The sequence below is a fragment of the Drosophila innubila genome, chromosome X, assembly GCF_004354385.1.
Source record: "Drosophila innubila isolate TH190305 chromosome X, UK_Dinn_1.0, whole genome shotgun sequence".
Taxonomy (NCBI): Eukaryota; Metazoa; Arthropoda; class Insecta; order Diptera; family Drosophilidae; genus Drosophila; species Drosophila innubila.
In genome coordinates, this window is record NC_047626.1 from 13,251,297 (window position 1) to 13,274,473 (window position 23,177).

Genomic DNA, 23,177 nt, shown 5'->3' on the forward strand with positions numbered 1-23,177 from the left:
GAAAAAGTCAAACACGAGAAACCCTGTAAACCAACTCGAAAACATACAGAGCTATCGATAGATCTGCAAATCGATTCGATATTTCAGTAATATAGATTCTGGGTAAACAAATTTATTTATTTGACATCAATTAAAAACATTAATGACCAAAAGTAATTTAAAGCATACAAAAATAAAATTAGGAGCATTGATTTGGATTAAAAGTTCAATAAAATTAAATATATATTTAAAATTAAAACTGAACAGATACAAAAAATCTTAAAGTCTGGGGATACTAAGAAATTATTAAACGATCCAACATTTGAATAAGAGAAAACCCAATCAGATCTATGAGTATTAGTATTGGTATTAGTATAAATATGAGAATTAGTATAAGTACTATCTTGATAATCTCCATTTAAATGTGATAATAAAGAATTTTGGAGCCTGCTCTACAGATAAAGTAATATACCCTTTATGAATTTGTACATGTAGCTGAAAGACTGAGTATAAACAGGCAAATGAAAAAGAGGCAGCAACTGAGAAAAGAGGAATTTTAATTTGATTGCGTAGTTTTTATTTTCTTTTGATCCAACACACACACACACCTTATGGTACATGTGATGTTTCGCTTTAATTAGCTCTGCCAATTGGAGAGTTATTTCACTTAGCCTTGCATTTCAGGGTTCAAATTAAGTGATAAGGAATTCAAGGACCTACGCCCTGTTTACTGTTTAAACGTACACTCTTCCTCTTTCTTTGATTCTTTGTATGCTTCATTACAAATAGCGGACAAACGGAAGCCAGAGATTTTCGATAATATTTAATTTGATGACACATGGCACAGTAACACGAAAGACGGATCAAAAGGGACACAAACAATGTGTGAAATCTGTTAAATGAATAATTCAATCAGATTCCAGGCTCTGTTGTAAATACAGTGACTCGCAGATTATTTGACCCAATACCTTTAATGCTATGTTTGGTTTTTATTTTAATTTATATATACAAAAATGTATATAAAAAATAAAATAAAAATATTTTACTTAAATTTAAACATTTATTAACACATCTGCGCTTAAATTTTAAATTCGTTTGACATGTGAAATATATTATTAATGAAGTGGGTCAAATAAACTGAGAGCTGAATGTAAGCAGTGTTATTTATAAGAGCAGCTGCAAAAACTAAACTCAATCTCACCATCCCACTCTTGCTTATCATAAGCTTGGCTTGTCCCACTGCTTGAAAGCTCCTTTGGCAAGTAGTTCAAGTTCAAGCCAGACTGAAAGTAATACGCGTACGCATACATATGTTTGTGTGTGTGGGTGTGTGTATTTGGATTTATCTGTGGATCTGTGAATGTATCTACTTAAGTGAGACAGAGCCAGGGCCTGTAAACAAATTGAGCGTGCGTGCGTTTTTTTATGTGTGCGTGTGTGCGTGTTTGTATGTTTGCAAGTATTGGTGTGCATACAATGCATAGCAGACATCAACACAAAAAACCTTTCAAAAATCCAGTGAGTAACATTCGTTTGTCGCACACATTTCAATTTCCGCTTCATTTACGCTTTTTTCCTCTTCACTATGCTTTCAACATATTTTCGCACACACACAAGCATCTACACTAATATACATATCCATATGTACCAATACCATCAATGTGTACCGATGTATGTATGTCGGTTGTTCATTAAATTTTAAGAGGCATCAGCTTTCAAATTGCATTCAAGTGTCACAGCAGACAGCTTGTGATGAACAGCGGGCAATCGAATAACGTTCTCCATTACATAACTGCAAGTTTAAATAAGTATGTTTCTTAAATTTCATTTAATAGAGTTAAAACTGCTTTAGAAAATGTATTTATTGATCTCATTATATATTTGTCTACAAACATGTTTGGCTTTAACGAGAAGCGTAAAAGTAAATATTTAACACAAAATCAAACGTCAGATGATTGATTTGAAATAAAACTTTTCATAAAATCAAAGTCAAACCAAAATATTTATAAAATACTTTTACTTAATTTTAAGTCATCACACCTCGATTCTAACCTAAAATATTTGTCGGATGTACTTTAAATGTTCTAATTTCCGAAGTTATTTGTGAAAGTAATTGGGTAATTCTTAGGGCATATTTTGGTACATATTTTGAACAAAAATTTGAGTGTTTTCAGGATCGCGTAAAACAAAAAGAAACAATTCTACACCTTTTAAATTGAAAGTTTGGACAAAATTGCGATGAATAAAGTGGAAACAAAAAATTTGGTTTAGTAATCAAACATTGAATCGGAGCTGACAACTCATCAAAAGAATATTTCTGAACCCTGAAATTAGGCAACATTATTTTAATAATAGTTGGTTATTAAAAATCAATGCTAATGCTTTAAAAACAATTTTAAGTTATTCTTATTTTGTAAGGAATGGTTTTTAAATTGTAACCATTGTAAATTCTTTCTGTGGGCCATTCGTAGGAAATTTGAGGGAAATTCGGGGACAATTTTCGAATTGTAATTCGGAACAGCCCTATTTTATTTCCAATCACATAAATCAATTTAAAGAATCTAATTACTTCTTACGAAGATAAGCACAAATTTTCAAATTAAAAATTAGAAAATTTAAAGTTTAATCTTTTGTTGTAGACTTTAATTTCCCCATATATTAGTTGCTGTCATTTTTGTACATGGTGTAAATTATAGCAGCCTATACATGAACCAGACGAATTTTAAATTCGCCCAAGTTATATGCTATAAATTATAGTAGCCGATACATGAACCAGGCGAATTGGGCGGCGGACAATTGGAAATCGCCCAATTTAAATGCTATAAATTCAGATTCGCCTGACGTATTACTTACTGTTGTGTACTAAATTAATGTATATAGTTCAGACACATACCCCGTATTTTTTAAGCGGAACTCGTTTTCTAAATTTTTAAAGGAAAGCATGCAAATTTTCAAGCCTAGCTTTAAACTTTAAGAAAATGTTTTAAAAGATAATTTTGTGATTTGAAACTTTTTCTGGAATATTACTGTTTTCTGGGAAACAAGGTTGGCAAACGTTTACATACGGTCAAAGGTACCCCTCTTTTTGAAAATCCAATAATCCAACTAAAAAAATGAAAACAATCGAATTTGAGCTGAACAATCTCTAAGGTATGTATTTTAGCCATTTTTGTTGGATTGATCGCTTGTTTGGGGTTGGCATATGTACGTGTATGTATATATTTTTATATTCAATTGCTAACAACTGACTAACGGTTTTGAAACTGGTTTTTTTAAGATGGCTGCTTACAGTAATACGTAGCTTAAATTAAACGGTAACTTTCTTCCCCGGATTCTTCTTAACTACTACATAAAAATTGCATGTATATCTAGATCGTAACATATGTATACACATACATATGTGTGTATGTACATATGTATATATGTGTGTATGCTCGCATTAAAGCATAGTCTGAAATCGGTTAAGTACACCAATTTGCTTGCCAGCTATGCCCGGTTGAGGTTAACATAACCTCACTTAAACATTTACACTGCCTAAACGTCTAATCGTGATGATGAGGAAGGGGAGGAGGAGCAGGGGAGGAAGGCGAGGAAGGGGGACTAAAACAATGCGTAAAACACAAAGTAGGGGAGTGCCACAGAAAGTGAAAGCAACCGATAATCTCCCAAAACTCCATTTTTAGAGATTTTTGAGAGATTTTCGGTTGGTTTCGATTTCTGTGGGGCACCCCTGATAAAGTAGAAACTTAAATCGATATGTATAACATTGAGGGGTGAATTAAAAGACTGTGATTTACACGAGGAACAAAGAAGGAGGGAATGGGGGATTGGGAGCTGATGGAGTGTGGTAGGGGATTGCTACAACTACAGACTAAAACAAAACTTGCACTGCCCATGCGAGCGGATAGACTGGATAATAATCCGGATGAGCTGCCGCCTAGAATCGCTGCGGCAACAGATCGCTCTTGATGCCCCGCATCGCATGCTTCTTCTTGCGATGCGTGGACAGATTACAGGACTGCTTGAAGGAGGCGCTGCACATATCACAATTGAACCGACGCTCCTTGCTGTGCACCACACGATGCAGCTCCATGCGCGACTTATACTTGAACTTGAGTCCACATGCCCCATAATCGCAGATATACCAACGCTCGCCATCATCCGAGGAGACAGCGCTGCTGGCACTCGCCGTCGTGCTGTTTGAATCCTTTGGCGCCAACTCTTGACCCGCCGCCGTCGCCGCCAAGGTGAGCGGCATGACAGCACCAGCTGCCACCGCTGCCACAGTCATGCTGAGCGTGTTGCACGCCTGCTGCATCACCGGATTACTGGCATTGGATGTGACTACGGCACCTGCACCTGCACCAGCAAGTCCTGCATGCGGTGGCGTTGTTCCTGTGGATGTGCCGGCGCCAGCGCTGACGAAATTCGGTGTTGGCGGTGGTGGCGGCGGCGCGGGCACCACCTGTGACAAATGATAGATTGTGGTGTTCGTCGCTGCTGCAGCCGCTGCCGCTGCCTGCATTTCAGGCGGCAGCGTCAAGCTGCTGGGCTCCACTTTAATATCGATGCCGCTGTTGCTGCGTGCGCTGCCATCGCCGACGACTGCTGCCGCTGCCGCAGCTGCTGCAGCCGCATGCAACTCGGCCATATCCTTGGCGGCGTCGCGCTGCTGTTGTTGCTGTTGATGCAGATGCTGTTGGTGTTGCTGCTGTTGTTGCTGTTGCTGTTGGTGCTGCTGCTGCTGTTGTTGTTGTGCCTCATGCAGCTCAACTGCAGCCGCCACTTCACGTTGCTCCTCCTCGCTATACTTGGTGGCACAGTGGTACAAAGCCAGCGGCACAGTCACTGCTGTTACACTGCCCGCCGTCGCCGCCGTTGTGGCGCCACTGGCAGTCGCAGCCGCTGCCTCAACATCCGTCAAGCAGTAGCTGGAGGTGCGACTGTGCTCCTGCTGTTAAATCCCACAAGTAAACATCAATTTTTAGCATACAATATTTTGGGCGCCAAAACAAAGCGCAGGTGTGTGTGTGTGTGTGTGAATGTGTGTGTGTATCCCCGCAAGAGGAATTATGACACTACTCCTTACCTTGGCCACGCCATGCAGAAAGTTGTGCTCATCTTGTATGTGTTTCCAGAATGCGTCCTGCGTTTGCAGCTCTTCCTGGCAAGTGTGACAGACGATCCAGAAGCTATCGCCGGATAGACAGAACTCGCCAAGTTTTGTATATATTTTGTTGTTTTTGCTCAGAATTCGCGGAAAACCCATTGCGTTGACGTTGTTGTTGGCGACGCCTTGGGGCCGTGAGCTGCGCTTTATTATTATTTATATATGAATGTTTTGTTGGCTGGCAGAGTTGTATCCACTGTTGCCAACTTATCTATTTAATAGCTAGATTTGGCTATTTTCAGGTATTCGTTTGCTAGACAAATTTCAAAATTGCTATTAGCTGGAAATCTGGCCATTTTAAATATATATTCAGCCAAGTTTTGCTATGAATATTTTTGGTAAAATTGAGCAAATCTGCCGACAATAACAAATTTAGATGCTCTCTAGACAGAAACAGCTATTGTTCCCCCTAAAATCTTGCCAGCACTGGTTTGGAAGAATGCTACCAGGTGCAAAGGCTGCCACCCTACAAAATTTACCGATCTGGCAGCTTGTTCTAATTTAATCAAATTGAAAATTTGGTTGTACCCAAGAAAATTCACCTTATTTGGAACTTTTCTTAATAATAAAGATAGAATTTTTAATATTTTTGCAGAGATTTTGTTAGAATTTTTTCATTATTTTTTTGGTTCATATTTGTAACTTCGTTTCCCTGTGGGTGTCGAACTTCAAACCTTCATAAAATTGTTTTCCTTTATTTAATCTAATTTCGAATTTCAAATTTTCATCAAATTATTAATTTATTTCAAAGCTAATATGAAAATATTGAAATTACATTCACTTACATTTAAATTTTCCAGTGTGGCCACACGCGAGAGCTAACGCGTTCTAATTAATACTGATTAAGTATTTTTTAATTACTATCAGATATAACACAAAATTCTCGTATATTTTAGGTATAAGATTTAACGACATTACTCCTTGTTAGCATTTTTCTCCTTACTGAACGCGAGGTGTTTAAATTTTTTAGTCATTTAGCAATAGTTGCCGAGATGCCGGTGCTTAGAAAGTTGCCTAGTATTTTCGCTTTTTTGCATCGCAAATTCAGGTATTTTTCGGAAGCTTTCCAGCCAAAAAAGCTATTTATTTCACTAAAAAGTTGGCAAAGTGGCTGTTTCGAATCGTTTGGACTAAGTTCTATTGAACTAGTTCCTAAAGTGAACGAACAAACTAAATCCCTGGTTGTGGGTCATTTAGTACAATCGTTCAGCCCTTGTGCAACACTTTTACGCACAGTGTATACTAAACAGTGCTGCCACCTACCTATAGACAATAACCCGAATATTTTGAAAATTGCTTTTAGTCGGAAATCTGGCTGTTTGAAAAATATATTCAGCTGTTTTTCAATTATTAAACTTTGCAAAAATGCACGTAAAAGGAAATTTACATGCTTTTCAGCCTGCAAAAAATCGTTTTCCTCTAAAAACTTAGCTAGTACTTTTGACTAGTACTTTTCCTGAATCAAAAATCTGCAAGCATTTCCAAAATTCTAGCTTTAAAATTATACAAGTTGTATTTTTTGATACATTTTGGAAATCGATTGCAATCTTAAAGTGGGCTTAAAACTAAGCGACAAAAGAAATGCTGAAAACCAATCTGTCTTATTGGGATTGAACTAAGCACAACGTCGCTGTTCAAATTGTAAACATTTATTTTAGTATTTTTAAATAATATTCACTTGCAGTAATACCGTGCTTGTGTAGAAAGAAAAATCCAGTTCGCCGGTTTTAAATTTGTAGCGTTTGTTTTCAAATTTATTTTGCTTCATTTATTTATTTTTTTTTTTTAAATTTTTGTTTTGCTTTATTTTCTGTTGGCCTTTCAAAATAAAAATAAATAAATATAAAAAATTGATTCATGAATACTTTGACGGCTTTAACTAACAATAAAAATATATACATATGTGTGTATTTATGTACCTGTCGTATGTATGTTCGTTTGAATTATAGGGCATGGGAGTGTGTGTAGTAAATTCTAAACGGCTGAAACTAAAACAAAAAACTTCTTCAAATCATTTCCAATCTAATTTAATAACAACACACAAAATATATTTAATATCTAGAATAATGATTCAAGTATGTAATAATTAAATTAAATAAAAAAATAATAAAAATAAATATGTTTAGCGTTTTTCTTGTTCTTTGCCAAATAATCCATAAAACGGATATCATTTACGTAAATTATACACATATTCATGTATGTATATATATGTATATGTATGCATATAAATGATTTTATACACACACATACACTGTTTAACATAAGCATTTTTGTATGTTTTAAACATATTTCTCTTTTTTTTTGTGTTAGTCGTTTTGCTTTTCTTTTTCATTTCTATTTGTGTGTTTAGAATAAAGTTAAGAGACTTGGAAATTGTTCATTTACAAAGTACATAAGTAGTTGTTTGCTTATATGGAACATGTTCAACGTTTGTCTGTGTGAATTCGAAATTCCCGTGAAATCGACACAAACTAAATGAATTGGTTTATACATTTGATTTGTTTATGAGTAGGATGCAAGAAATTTAATTTCTTGCTTAGAATTACAATTTAATGACTTTATATGCATGCATATGCATATATACATATTTATATTTATATATGTATATGTCTGTCTATATATATATAAAATAAAAAAAAGAATTTTATTATAACTATGCAGTCAGTTTGACGCCAGCGAACGAGCTGAAATTGTTGCTGTTTTTCTTTTTTGTGTTCTTTTTCTTTTCTTTTTGTATTTGTTTCGAGCGGGCAGCGCGCATTAAAAACAGAATCAAAATGTTTAATTTGTTTTATAAGTGTGTGTGTGTGTGTGTGTGTGCAAGTGCTGACCTTGAAAAATGTTACAGTTGTTATTGTTATTAGTTGTAATTTAATGTAATCAGTTCTTTGAGTTCTCAGTGAAAAATGTCGAAGAATTTTAAATGAAAAGACAAAATTAACGATAGTTTTAGGTTGCGAGCGCCGTGTTATCGATACTTCTTCATTAATTATCAATTAACGATTATTAGTCTTGCGACATATGATGCCCAAAAATAATTAGTTAACCTACTTACGCGCTAAACAAAAAAAAAAATCTTAAAAAAAAAAAATAGTAATATTAATATATAGTTTATAGTTTATAAAATTAATAAATATATATAACTTAGGCATAGACTACAATGTACATGTGGAGCATGGAGCGCATTTCGAATAGTTCCAACAGTTCGAGCAGTTCGAACACTTAGAACGCATCGCCTGCATACCAGGGATGCACCCAAGGCGCCGAGGGCGGCGGCGTTGGCGGGTAAATGGTCGGCGAGGGCTGGCCATGTGAGTGATGCGCTGCCGCCGCCGCCGCTGCCGCGCTCATATGATGATAGGGCGCCGAGAAGGCGCCGTAGTAGGAGGCAGCGGCTAGAGCGGCAGCTGCTGCCGTTGGCGATGCCGCTGCCGATGCCGAAGCCGATGAGGAGTTTGTGGACGATGCTGGTGACAAGCTGGCGATGCCTGCCGCCGCCGCTGCGGCAGCGCAAATGCTGTGCCGCCGATGCATAATTGCATGACGCTGTTGTCGCTCAGCTGCAACCGCTGCCGCTGCCACAGCTGCCACACGCGTTGCTGCCGCAGCAGCAACAGCGCCGCTTGCATCCTGTGCCAATGGCAACGGCAACGGCGGACAGCGTCGGGAGCGTTGTTGTTGTTGTTGTTGCTGCTGCTGCTGCTGATCACTGTTTACGCTCCAGTCAAAGGCAGTGTTGCCACTGCTTTTGTTGCTGCTGCTGCTGCTGCTGATGTTGCTGGCGTGTCGCTGCTCCTGAGCTGCAGCGACTGCACTCAGCGGCGGACTGAGCAAATTAGCAGCCGCTTTTCCATACAACGTCGACAAATACGCGTGCTCCGCCTCAGCCATTTGCTGTGCAGCGGATTTGGCAGTGCTGCTTTTGCTGCTGCTGCCATTTGCAACACTAGCAACACTGCTGCTGCTGTTGTTTTGCTCCGCATGTTGTCGCTTCTTTTGCTGACGTTGCTGCTCCTGTTGCTGTGGATGTTGCTGCTGTGCATGTTGCTGGCGTGTTGCTGCTGCTGCTGCTGTTGCTGTTGTTGGCAGCGGGTGCGTATGCGTTTGTGGGTGAGGTTGCGGGTGGTGTTGGTGTTGGTTGTGGGAGTACAACATTTCGTATGTATTGTTGTGTGCTAATTGTTGTTGATAGTGTTGCTGTTGCTGCTGCTGCTGCTGGTGATGATGGTGATGTTGTTGCTGATGTTGCTGCTGCTGCTGTTGTTGTTGTTGTGGTGCTGGTGGCGGTGCCAAGTGTGTCATATGAGATGCGGGCGTTTTTTGTTGTTTGGCATGCGCATCTGTTGATGCTGCTGCTGCTGCTGCTGTTGTTGCTGTGATGTTTTTGTTGCTGTTGCTGTTGTTCGTGGCTGTTAATGTTGCTGTTTTTGTTGTTATTGATGTTGATGTTGCTGTTGTTGTTGTTGTATTAGGCAAATGTTGTGCTCCCCAGCTTAATTCCTAGCTTGTGCGCGTGCGCTTCGACGGCGGCTGCTCCGACTGGCGTGTCATGAAAGTCAATTGTGTCATATACTTGATAATGTCGCGCACCTGCACCAGAGGCATATTCTCGTTGTAGGAACGATCGTACTCCATGAGTATCTGCACTTGTCGCCTGTCAAAAATAGATCAGAATCGAAATCGAAATGGAAATTAATATGAAGTCACTACAGGGAAGTTCATATAAAATATTTACAATTTCATTAATTCATTCATTCATAGAGTTATTTATTAAATATTACAACAGTTGAAACCCCAATAATAATGATGATTACGAGTATTTTATTCCATTCTACTCAAATATTGCAGTTAAGATTGAAAAACTATTCAAAAAACTATAAAGTGAAAAATGAACGCAAATAATGTAAGTGTATTGAGTTGAAATAACGATTAAAAATACGTTTAAAATACTTATGAAACATCTTATTTGGTATTAATTCAAGGCAGCTTTGTCTTTGCCTTAATGAAATATAAAGAAAATATAAAAAAAATAGAATGATTGTCACAGATAACTTATTTTTTTGTCACAGTAAATTAAATAAGTAACATCAAGAGAGCAATTTTGTTCACATTGAAAAGAATTCTCTTCTGTGTTGCTTGATTTCTGTGACAAATCATTTGTTGTTCACATTGACTGTGACTCTGAAAAATGTAACATTCTGTAATGCAGTGTGAATCTAGCAGAACTGTTATTCTATACATATTTACAGTTAGTATTTTATTTTGTTTTATATACAGCGAATAACACCGGAACCGGAACCGTTAACCGAAACTAACCGTTTAATTTGTAGTACCGGAACTGAAACCGTAACCGAATGAAAATTCTCTGACAAGAACCGAATACCGAAACGTTTGTACCGTTACGGTTGTGGTAAAGTTGCTATGTCAACGAGTTGTCCAACTTTCAACTGTCATAACTTGATTAAAAGTGAATAGATTTTCAAACGGAATATCATTTTGATCATGAATTGGCCTCTAAATACATTCTGTATTCAATTTTTGTTCATTTAGAAAATTTCACTATTTTCGACCAAGAGTCGATTTCGATGCTAAGGGTCCCCCCTTTGAAATTTCGAAAATTCAAAATTTTAAATCTCAAGTTTTCACTTTTAATCAACTCCTTATATCGTAATTAGTATAAAACGACACTTTAAACTTGATTCTGAGGACTTTAATTTTTTTGTAAAAAATCATGTGAAATTGAACAAAAATTTGGACTTGTAAAGTGGCTAAATCCGCAGTCCGACCAACTTTAAACTGCCATAACTTGAAAAAAACTGAACCGATTTTCAAGCGGAATGCCATTTTAATCATTATTTGACATTTTAATTCATTCTGCATTTAAATATTACTAAATTAAAAAAAAAAATATTTTCCCCTAGATTCTACTAAATATTGATTTCGATGCTAAGGGTCCTCCCTTTGAAATCTCGAAAATTCAAAATTTTAAATCTCAAGTTTTCACTTTTAATCAACTCCTTATATCGTAATTAGTATAAAACGACACTTTAAACTTGATTCTGAGACTTATTTTTTTCTAAAAAATCATGTGAAATTGAACAAAAATTTAGACTTGTAAAGTGGCTAAATCCGCAGTCTGACCAACATTAAACTGCCATAACTTGATCAAAACTGAACCGATTTTCAAGCGGAATGTCATTTTGATCATGATTTGGTCTCTAAATACATTCTGCATTCAAATATTTTTAAATTTGTTTGACCTAGGTCTGTTTATTTCGATGTTATATTTATAATAAAACAACATCTTAAAATTTTAAAATGTTTCAAAATTGATTTGATAAAGGTTCATAAAGGTACCGAAATAGTTATATCGGGACGTACGGAAAACGAAACCGTAACCTAGATTTGTTTCGGTTTGATTTCCTGGTTTTATACAAACAATTACGTCAATGAGGCCCATATTTTTTACAGTCCAGTTAAATTTGAACTGAGAAATATATTTAAATTTAAAAATAATTTCTATGAATTTGACGTCAAAACAATTTTCAGCTTAAATAGTTTAAGGGGGTATCGACAAACGAATTTGTTACTGTAATCAGCTTGTTGAAGTAAAAATTATTTTCCCACTAATAACATTGAACTAATGCTGCTGGCGAACATCATATGTTTAAAAATTTTACGGAGTAACATTGTTAAATGACGATGTTCACTCTCGGGATGTCTTTGAAAAATGATGCTTGTTTCATTATTTGACATTCATTGTCGATTATTTTCATCAAAAACAACCAAGATAAAAAAAAAGATATATTTTTGACTCAAAACTGTTTGCAAACACATTCATTACCGTAAAATATTTAATCAATTCGAACAGAATACAGTAACATTTTTAATTTATGGGTATCTGTTCTCGTTCTAATAAGTCTAAACTGCATATAGAAAATAAGGAGGAAACTTCTGTTCCACTCTGATCGCAGCTTTAACTGAGAGTTTGGAAATGTAAGATCAACGAAAGTTGAGTATATTTACTGGTTATCTTTTATCAGTTATCACTTACCGATTCGCTTTGTAGAGTTCCACGCCCAGCGCCTCAATCAATCGCTTGCAATGATCGAGGGCGACCGTGGGGAAAAAGTTCTTCTGGAATTCGGTGAGCGTCATTAGCTGCTCGGAGTCATTGTAGGCCTTCATATTGATGCACGGCACCAAATGCTTATCGACGCACACCCTTTGCACCTTGTATGGGGTCACATTCATGCTGCTGGTGGGTATTTCGGGAATGACGCACAATCGTTGTGCCCCATCAGCCCCCGATGCACTGGCGGCCGCTGCGTGCGCCAACGCCGCATGACGCTGCAGATGCATTGAGGCGCTGTTGGCACTCGAGCTGCCACCGCCGCCGCCGCCGGATGAGGAGCCACCGCCGGCGGAACCGCTGCCACCGCCGCCGCCGCCACTACTGCTGTTGCTGCGTCCGCCGTTTTGCAAGTGCTGCGCATGTTGAGCCAATGCGGCGGACATACGCTGATGCTGTGCGGCTACCGCCTGTTGTTGTTGCTGCTGCTGTTGCTGCTGTTGTTGCTGTTGCACGGCCGCTGCCGCCTGCTGTTGCTGATGATGCTGCTGATGAAATGCGGAGGCCGCTAACGACCTTCGGGATGAAGATAAATCGATAACATCAGTGGGCGTGGTGCTTGGTGTTATTGTTGTGCTCCCTATGCTGTCCAAGTGGCTACCCATACTAAACTGATGGCTGTGTGACTGACGCCCGTAACCACTAATCGTTTGCTTATGTCGTAAACCACCCGAGGCACCAGAGGTGCCACCGCCACCGCCAGTGCCTGTAGCACCGCTAGATAGCGAGAGTACGGCCAATGGCAGTGCATTTGATTTGGTTGAGCATATGACGCTCTTTTGGCGTGCTGCACCACCGTTACCAGCAGCAGCACCAATACTGTTGGCACTGCTGCTGCCCAAGGGCGAGGCAGCCGTTGTGGATGCACTCGAGCTTGAGCAGGAGCTGGATGGTGAGTGCAGAAAGTGACCTGGCAATTGCGGTGTTATGGTCACATTCGGATTTGAGGCCAGCGACAATGTTGTCACATTGGCGCCACCAATTGCCGGTGACATGGGCGGCGAGATATATGAGGGCATAGGATGCGGATGCGGATGTGGATGCGCATGGGAATGCGAATGGGAGTGGGAGTGGGAATGCGAGTGGGAGTGAGGATTATGGTTATGCGTTGCATTCGCATTTGCATTGGTCTGTATCGATGTGGAGAGATCGGGATTAGCTAACACCTTGTGTATAACGGCGCGCATCTCGTCCGTCATATTAAATTTCTTTTCAAAATCCTCTAAAGCTTGAGTGGAGTTCAATGGTATGGTGGTCACACCACCACCACTGACCCCCCGCTGTTTTTTGCTACTTGTCTGCGGCTGATGTTGCTGCTGTTGTTGTTGCTGTTGCTGTTGTTGCTGTTGCTGCTGGTGCTCATCTGGTATAAGTGGCGGTACATTGGGTTTGGTAAAGGTACCACCACTAGTATTGACAGCTGACTTATTGCTTTTACTGCTCGCTTGCTTATTGGGATTATTGTAGTCCAACATGGTAATCAGATCCGTGTCCAATGGCAGCGATGGCAACGGCGGAAAATTACCGCCCACCGAGCCATGTGACTTTTGCGTTGCATTGGCAATACAGTTGGCAACACTGCCGCCGCCGCCGCCGCTGCCACTGCCGCCAATGCCAATGCCGGCGCCTTTCATTTGCTGCGTGAACAGTAAACGCTCTGCCGGCGTCAGTTGATTCCAAAGCGCCAAATTTGTGTAGTCGGCACGCGTGGAGGGCATATTGTAATTGAAGGGACTTCCCAAAAGGGCATGCATATTGGCGGCAACTGCGGCAGCAGCTGCAGCTGCCGCTGATGTCGAGGAGCAGTTGTTGTTGCTCGCCGACACTGTGGAATTGGCAGCGGAGGAGGAAGAGGACGAGGAGTTGCGAGAATTGCTGTTGTTGTTGTTGTTGTTGCTACTGTTGTTGTGGTTGTTGTTGTTGCTGTTGGCAAGGACATGGCCGTGATGGCTACGTGGACTGTGCGTGTTTGGGGAGTGTTGTGCATGGTTAAATGTGCTATTTTGTTGTTGTCGTTGTTGTTGTTGCTGTTGTTGTTGTGTCTGTTGTTGTTGTTGCACCAGTGATTGCTCGACATTTGACCTAGAAACATTATATACAATACATGAGTCGCTTTTTTAGCTTGGCTGCAAAATTTCCAGTTTTTTTTTTATGTTTTTATTGTTGATTTGTTAAATTGTTGTAATTTGTTTCCTTTCTTTATTTTTTGATTTTAAGCATTTTTCAAATTTTGTTGATACTCGCTAGAACTTATTTATTTGTACATGTATGTGTGTATATGTACGTATACACTCGTACCATATCTATATCTATCGATTAATTATTAATTATATTTAATTGCATACCCAAAACTTTATTTTCAGTGTACAAACGCACGCACACAAAATTTTTACAGTATTCTGTTATCGTTTTATTGTATATCGAAATTAGCAGTATCGCTGCGTTTCTTTTTGCCAGTGTTCACCTACTGCATTTTGTAGTCTTTTCAATTAAATGTATTTATTTATTTATGTAAAACTATACATTTTAAATGTTGCAATGACAATTAAAAGACTAAAGAAAAAAATCTGGTTTGTTTCGTACATTTATTTGTATTACTTATTCTGAGCAAAGCGCTTTATTTTATGTTTATTATTGACTAACTCACAAACACACACACTTGCGTTAAATGTGTAATGTGCTCATCTGTGTGTGTGTGTGTGTTTAGGTGTATCAAAATTTGCATGTTAGATGAGTGTTTGTGGATATTGTGTTTTGTGTGCATGTGTTTGTATGTTTTACGATTAAGATATAATATTATTTTATTATTTTATTACAACCTGCAAGTTGCATATCTCAGTTTCACAGCTATTGTTCATAATTGTCTTACTTCATAATTTTATTTATTTTTTTTTTGGTATGCCAAACAAGTGAAAATCTTTTTGTTCTGATACATCATGAAATTACATCACATGAAAATTTTGCAAATATTCAAAATTCCTGAGGGAACATTAATTTCAAATTAATTAAGAATTGTTTGTTTTTTTTATATATATATTTTGTTTTTTTTTTTGCCAATTATCAACTTGTACACGCATTATATATAATGTTATCTTGATCTCTCACTGTGTATGGGGATAGTTTGAGTATCTGAATCTGTGCAGATGGTTTTGATTGCGGTTCTTGTGATTTCGAATCGTTTCTTGAGGCCGGGGTTGAGGTTGAGGTTGAGTGTGTGGATGGGAGTCTCTGCCATAGGGGGAATACCTGTCACCAGAGTTTCGGAAATTCCATTTATTGTTGTTGTTGTTGTTGGTTTGATAGTAGTAGTTCTTGTTTTTGATTCGTTGTTTTCGTAATTGTTCTCGTTGTAGGAGTCTTGAGTCATGATTGTTTCTTGATTTCATTTCAAGTGCAACAAAAATTATTAGGGGTAGTCAGTACACACAGCCATAAATTATATGTATGTATATATGTTTGCAGTATATTTATATATTTATATTAATAACAATAATGACAATATATAAAAGTAATATTGGTCTAAATATTGTTAATTCTTGCTTATGCGAATTCATGTTTTTCAAAATATGTTGTAGTTCCTTTAACAGCGTTTCGTCTCAAAAAAACTTATTGAAATTAAGAAGTATATTAAAAACAGAAACATAGCCGAAAATGACCAGTTATTGAAAAAATTTACAAGAGGAAAAAAAAAATAAAGAAATAGCTTATGTTTGTATGTACATACCATACATACATACATACATATAGATATATTGTTATTTCATTGCAATACAAGACTAAACAGATCAATTAGATATTTTGAGCAAGCATACCAAATAGAAATGGATTGGAAAAAGCGTTCAAGTTGAAGGCATGCAAACTAAATTTAAGGAAATTACAAACTTAACTACAAAGTGAATACATATGAGTGAGTCGGTTGTAGATTAAGTGTTTGAGTGTGTGTATATGAAGATATGTAGGTGTAATGTATGTACGTAATGTACGCTAAGAACCTCATTAAAATGCATCGTTTAATTTCAACTGGTATCCCAATTAGTGTGCTTAACTCAAAGTAAACATAATTTCCTCTATCGATTTTTGGCACCTGATCACCCTTTTAAATGTCAAATATAAGAAATTATACTTCATTGTTTTGTTTATGAGTTTATGTTTTGTTGTATGTTAACTTGAAAATAAATTTATGTTAGTAACGCAAAAATGTTGTAAAAGTAGGCAATAATAATTTTAATTTTTAATTGAGTGTTTTCGTGTATATTTTGAAAAACATAAAATGCAGTGAAGCCCTAAATGAAATACGTTTAAAACATACTTCGAGGTCTTCATTGTAAAATAACGAATGCGATGAGAAAAATTTTTGATTTTGGTCTTTAACTACAACAACATGAAGAAAAACATGGAAAGATTTTGGTTTGGATTTGATTATAATTAATTTTTAATTTTGTTTAGAGTGTTGGAAAATTACAAAAAATAATGTGGCGTGACTTCGGGGTAAACGGATGGTAGCAAAAACAGTTATGCGATTATTTTTCATAACTTCATAACATATTCATAAAAAAAAAAAAATTGTAAACACAGTCCAAATGTTTATTTAAATTAAATAAAATGCGTGCACAAACGCCGATTTTTATATTGTTTTTTTTTTTTTGTCGTATTAAAACTAAGATGAAAAAAAAAACCAATTGGTGCATAGAAGAAAAGAACAAAAGAAAATTTTTGCTGGTTTTAATTTGTTGTTTATTTGCATGTGGCACCCTGATGGCATAAAAATATTCAACTTAATTTAGAGTGAAAAAGTAATGTATGCATGTACACATAATAAACGAATTACAACAAAATTTGAAAAACACAATTTCTGCTCAAAAAAATTATTTATTTTTTTTTTTTAATTTTTTCGTTGACAATCAATCAATCAATCGTCAATCAACAAATATGATATGTATGGTATTGGTTCATACATACAGATTAAAATATATATATATGTATATGTAAAGAAAAGCAAAATCAAAGTAAGTAGCAAAAACTAATTGTAACTTAAATTGTATATTGCAAATTGCTTTGATTTCAACTGCGCTTTAACAATTCGATAGCAACATTCGATATAAAAGTATATCGACTAACTAGTTGTAATACTTACATGTGATTGGCATTCTGTCCTGCCGCCGAACGAACCAACGGCGGCGGCGCATTGCCGCCACCACTATGGCTATTCACAGAGGACATGGAAATCGCAGGATTGTTGTAGGTATACGCTTGACGGCTGTTGCCACTCAACATCATGTTGTTTAGGTGTTCGCGGTAGGTGCCGCCGACGCGGTTCGCATTCGCATGCGTTTGTTGCTACAAGTTGGGGAGAGGGGAGAACGAAGAAGAGAGAGAAACAACTGTGAACAAAATTGTTGAGAAAACTTACATATGTATATGTATGTGTAGTGTAGTATAGTATGATATGTGCATGTATGTGTGGGAGAGTACGAGTGCGAGATAAAAGCTCAACAGGTCGCTACACACACACACACACACACACACATGTGTATATTTACAACTTGTAAGTATGAATGCTCATGCATGTATACAATATATATGCATATACGAGTATGTGTAAAATGTTTGCTCTAACCACAGAAAAAGAAAAAGAGAGAGAGGGAGAGCATAACCCCATGTATCTATGCATGACCCAGTTTCTAAGCTGCTGTGGCTCCGGCTCTCGGCAATGGTCTTTTGCCAAACCGTGAACATCGAAAAATCAGCAAAAATAAATGTGTACAAACATATCTACATTAGGGCGTTGTTTCCTTATAAAGAGAAATTCTTTTTTTTTTTTTTAAATCCCCCAAAAAAGTTTATATTTGATATAGGAAAAAAAAATTCATCAACTTCAAGTTTTGAGTCAAGTCCTTCACGTACCGACAACGCACAGTAAGGTATTTTCTTTTTTAATTTTAAACTAATAAGAATGTTTTAATAATTTAATAAGCTTTTGATGATAGTTCTTAAGCTTCGACTGCTTACACAGGGTGATTAAGGTTTGTCGTTCAAAGTGGAAAAATATTTACTAAAATATTTATTAAAATCAACAAATCAGAAAATTTTGTCTTAATTGCGAACTTTTGTACTATAACTATGCTTAGATGCAGGCATAACCGGTACAATTAAGTTAAAGAATTGAATACCAAAACGTCCTGTATTAGTGGGATACTGACTAGAAAGTGAAAACTAGTTATTTTCTATCAAAATTTAAAAAAAATATGCAAATTTTAGTGTTATTTTAAGTTTGCTTGTATAATTATTTGGTATTTGTTCGGTATTTCATAAGAAAATAACATACTTTTTAGATGACACAAAAAAAAACAACAAAAAGATCGAAAGATAAGGTATGAATTTTTTTTTTATTTGCACATTTGTGCACGCACTGAAAAATGGGTCAACTTTGAAAGGCTACCCCGCCCACTGTTTTTACCTCTCTTGGACTCGTAATCTTTGAAAATTTAACGCATATATTAAATTTCCATAGAAAAATAATTATTTTTGTCTAAAATTTTAAATAGTGCAGCGCATACGCTATCATGCCAAGTTCTAACTGATCATTTTGGAGCCCAAACCGTATAATCTATGGGGCTACCATTTCTTTACAACGTTGCTGAGAGGACTTTATCGAGCAACAAGACGGCTTTTTGAAAAATTCGACCTGGAAGCTGGTGAAAATCCAGGTCAAACATCAAACTTATCACTACTTCTGCTCGAGACAGAATCTGAGCCACTTCTGTATGAAATTACAGTCGTGGCTATAAATTTGCAATCAAATATACCAAAAAAAAAAAATATTTATATATATATATATATACTTTTGTCATTTACCAAGCGCATCGCTCTCGCTTACTCAAAAACAAATATGTTGTCATAACAACAATAGCAACAAAAGTAATCTTAAAGGCATTTATTAATGAAAATTGTTTCTTTTTGCGATATCAAACTCACACACAGCCATTGTTGATTGCGTTGATATTAAAGAGAGAGAGGGAGAGAGAGAGCCAAATACACACACAAACAAGCTTTACTACAGCGTACCTGTTGTTGTATTCCAGCTGGAGAGACAATCATTCACTATCGATAGTACAAAAACTTTTGAATCGATTGCTCTCTAGCCATTGTGAACAAGCACACAACTTGTGTGACACTAGACACTATCGATAGTGTAACATAATTTTGTAAAACAACTAGTATTCGTATAAAGTTTTGAAAGCTGCTATATTAGCTGTTTAGGAATATGTTTTAACTTGATTTCAAGCAACATGTACCATGTTAACAATGTTCTAAATTAATCATTACAGCTTCATAGACTTGAATCTAATTCTTAATTGCACTCGACTTGGTCAGATAAATAAAATCAAAAATTCATAAACTTAACTCTCGCTCGCCTACAGTCGAGCACGCTCGACAGTAGGATACCCTGAACACAGGTAATCTTTTATAAAAATTGATTTTCGACCAATTGTTCCGATGGCAGCTATTTGATATATAGAACCGATTTGAACCAAATCTGGTCAGAATGTACAAAACCAACATTAATGCATATTATTTCAGTTTAGTTCTGATATCTCAACAAACAAAAAACTTTTTCATACTAAAACCACATTTTCGATGTATCGTTCCTATGGCAGCTATATGATATAGTGGTCCAATCCAAAAATAAAAAAAATAAAAATTTAACTGAATATGGTATCCAGGAAAATACATACCAAGTTTGAAGTCTCTAGCTCTTATGGTCTTTGAAATCGACGTGTTCAAACAGACGAACGAAAAGACAGACGGACATGGCTCAATCGACTCGGCTGTTGATCCTGATCAAGAATATATATACTTTGGGGGGGTCTGCCACGCCCCCTTCTGCCAAACACATTATACCCTTTTTTTGCCCATTTTCAATGGGCTTTAAATTCTAATTGTGATATCGATATATGTACAAATATTGCAGACTAAATATTATTGTTATCGATATATCGTTTATACTCTGCAACAAGGTACTGGTTATCGATAATTCCCTTATTGCCGATATTTGCAAAGCATATAAACTGAATTGATTAAAAAAAAAAAAAAGACAACAAAGACACTAAGAATGAGAATGAGATAAAGAATAATAATAATAAATACAATGAGTAATTACTCACCAACATTTGAGCATGAAGCTGCGGCACGTTGTTCTGTGAATTCATCCAGCCGCCGTTGGCCAAGGCCTGCACAGTGGCCTGCGTCAGCATTCTCGTGTTGCCCTGCGTTTGCAGCATTGCCGCTGCTGCTGCGGCCGCTGCCTGTGAGTTGAACGCTGCCGCTGCGGCCGCTGCTGCGACTGGTGAGGGGAAATTGGCAGCGTTTGCCACACCATTTGCACTGGCCGCAGCCGCTGCGACGGCAGCCCGTTGTTTCATCAAATGCTGCTGCTGCGCTGCCGCTGCGCTGACGGCAGTGGAATGCTGCTGTGATTTTTGAGCTGCAGCGCTGGCAGCGCTGCCAGCGCCGCTGTTGCTGTTAACGCCACCAGCGCTGCCAGCAACCTTTGGTGGTGGTGCCGATGGCTGTCGCGTCCAGTTGACCGAATTGTTGACATTGGCCCGATTGCCAATTAACAGATTCGAGTCGACCACTTTGCTCGGCCAATAATCCTCGAATTCGGTGCCATTGGGGAAATAGCTTTTGATATCGGTAAGGGAAATGACCGCAACATTTTCGCTGGAAAATAGCTCATTGCGTATACCCTGTACTTTGCAGCAGAACTTCAAATAAGCCAAATCCCAGCCATTAAGTAGCTCCGCTTTTGTCTTTAGATTCTCCGTTTCGCCTTCGAAATAGAAAAGCGGCACCACCTGCTGATTATTCCGGACCGTATACGGTACGACCGACTCCTTGTTGATGCGAATAAATCCGCATTTCTCCGATGGCGTCTTACTGCCCGATACCAGCTTGCGATAGCATATATCCAAAAATTGATAGAATTTGGATGCGTCGCTCAGCCGCACCACAAGATCCTTTTGCGTGAAGAGATCACGACCGAATTCACCATCGCAGTGCTTGTGATTGATCTCAATGAATAGACGCGCCTCCGCATCCGTAATGTAATAGCTGCGCACGCACGTGCAGCTCGAGTAAATGTCCGGATGCAGGCAGTTCAGGTACTTGCCGAGCAGCTTTAACTCGATCATTCGCACCGAGCAATACTTTTCCGACTGCCTGTAGATGTAGGGTATGGACACCTTGCCGAATTGCGCCCAACCAAAGTGTCCCTTGATCGACTCCTCATCGCAGGGTCCACCACCACCTGATTTCTGTGCTGATTTCTCAGTATCTATGGCACCATTGGCACGACCATTTGAGGCCAATGCCGGTACCACTTGCATTGTGCCATTGGGCAGTTTCTGATGACGGGACAAATAGCTCATGATGTTTGTCTGTCCATTGCCATTTGTCATTGGTGGTTGCATTGCACCACCACCACCACCACCGCCTCCAGCACCACCAGCACCAGCACCATTTGCATGTTGCATGGCTGCTTGACGGCTCGCCTGTTGTGCGGCCTGTTGCTTTTGTTGCTCCTTCATTTTGGCGGCCAATTCACGGATTTCGGCATCGTCGGGTCGCTCCTGTTTAACAGGCGGACCGAAGGAGCTGCCAAGGCTGTTTCCATGCAGCGGCAGCGACTGCCCGTTGGCGTCAACGACGCTGGTGATCTGCACATCATCGCTGCTCGACATGGCGTCGTCTGCTGCTGCTGCTGCGCTGCTGCTGCTTCTCTTAATCAAGCTCTCTCTCGCTCTCTTTCTTGCTCTCTCTTTCTGTCACTTTTGGCTTGCGCACACTCTCTCTTGATGCTGGTTAAGTTGTTTTTTAAGTAAGTTGGATGTGTGTTTTTACAGTTGTGTTTGCCACTTTAATTCATTTTGGATTAGCTGCAATTAGGCGAAAAATAAACAAAAACAAATCGTGAACTTGTTATAAACACGAAAGATATTGAAAGCAACAAAAAAAATTTATCAAATTGATGAGCAATTTAAACACACACACAGTCACTGTTCTCTCTTTCACACACTCTCTCTCTCCCGGCTTGCACCACCTCTTAGCTGACACAGATATGGCAACACTGGTTCGGCCGTTGGCCACATGCACGCACACACATACACAGAGAAACGTGCTGCTATGTTGTTGATGTTATTTTGTAGTTGCCTTTTGCTTTCGACTTTTCGTTGTTGCTGTTGTTGTTATTTACACATATATACATATATATATATAATGCTATTTCGTTCGCGCGCACTTTTTTGTAGTTGCTTGTAGTATGTATTTGCATTTATTCTTCTTGTTGTTGTTGTTGTTTTTGTTGCTGCTGTTTTGGATTGTATTATTGTTGTAGCGGCGGCAGAGGCTACGAGTACGAGGTTTATGTTTTGCAAATTTCTTTTTTAAACAATCGTTTGAATGCACATTAATAATTTATTATGTATGTATGTGTATATATATATTTATATTTTACTCATTACTTTTATTGACACTTACAACAATTTCTGATTTTTTCCTGTTAACATTATAACTTAAAAAAAATGTACACATCGGCATAGTCGCTTTGATAGCTTATTACTTTTATTTACAATTTAAATTTATATATGTGTATAAACTTTTTTATTTCAATTATACACCGCCGACGCGACGCCTACAACGACGACGGCGAAAACGACGCGAAAAAAACGCTGCTTTTTGTTCTGCGGACTGCGACGAGACGTCCTCCCGTCTTCGCAATACACAAACGAGTGTGATCGTTGTTACGAAAATTATTTCAACGAAGTCAACTGAAAAATGTGTGCGGCACACGTACAGTGTATGTGCGCGAGCGCGTCTGTATGTGTGTGTGTGTTT

General features: G+C 38.0%; 2 protein-coding genes across 3 annotated transcripts; both read right to left on the minus strand.

Annotated features, from left to right (window-relative positions):
- Positions 1-3,107: 3,107 nt before the first annotated feature.
- LOC117794301 (AT-rich binding protein) lies at positions 3,108-5,506 on the minus strand. Of its 2 annotated transcripts, none has more exons than XM_034634907.1 (2): positions 5,069-5,506; positions 3,108-4,930 (listed from the first exon to the last, which is right to left on the minus strand). In XM_034634907.1, the coding sequence occupies exons 1-2, from the start codon at positions 5,246-5,248 to the stop codon at positions 3,917-3,919; spliced, it is 1,194 nt and encodes a 397-aa protein (XP_034490798.1). In that variant the 5' UTR covers positions 5,249-5,506; the 3' UTR covers positions 3,108-3,916. The 2 variants fall into 2 exon arrangements, with proteins under 2 accessions (XP_034490798.1, XP_034490797.1); XM_034634906.1 differs by having other exon boundaries at positions 3,108-4,933.
- Positions 5,507-7,877: 2,371 nt separating this feature from the next.
- On the minus strand, positions 7,878-22,381 carry LOC117794280 (AF4/FMR2 family member lilli). Its single transcript, XM_034634875.1, is given in 5 exon segments — positions 7,878-9,803; positions 12,204-14,363; positions 17,416-17,618; positions 20,447-22,219; positions 22,356-22,381. Coding segments are annotated over 4 exon segments (5,373 nt in total). The 5' UTR covers positions 22,025-22,219; positions 22,356-22,381; the 3' UTR covers positions 7,878-8,371.
- Positions 22,382-23,177: the final 796 nt, after the last annotated feature.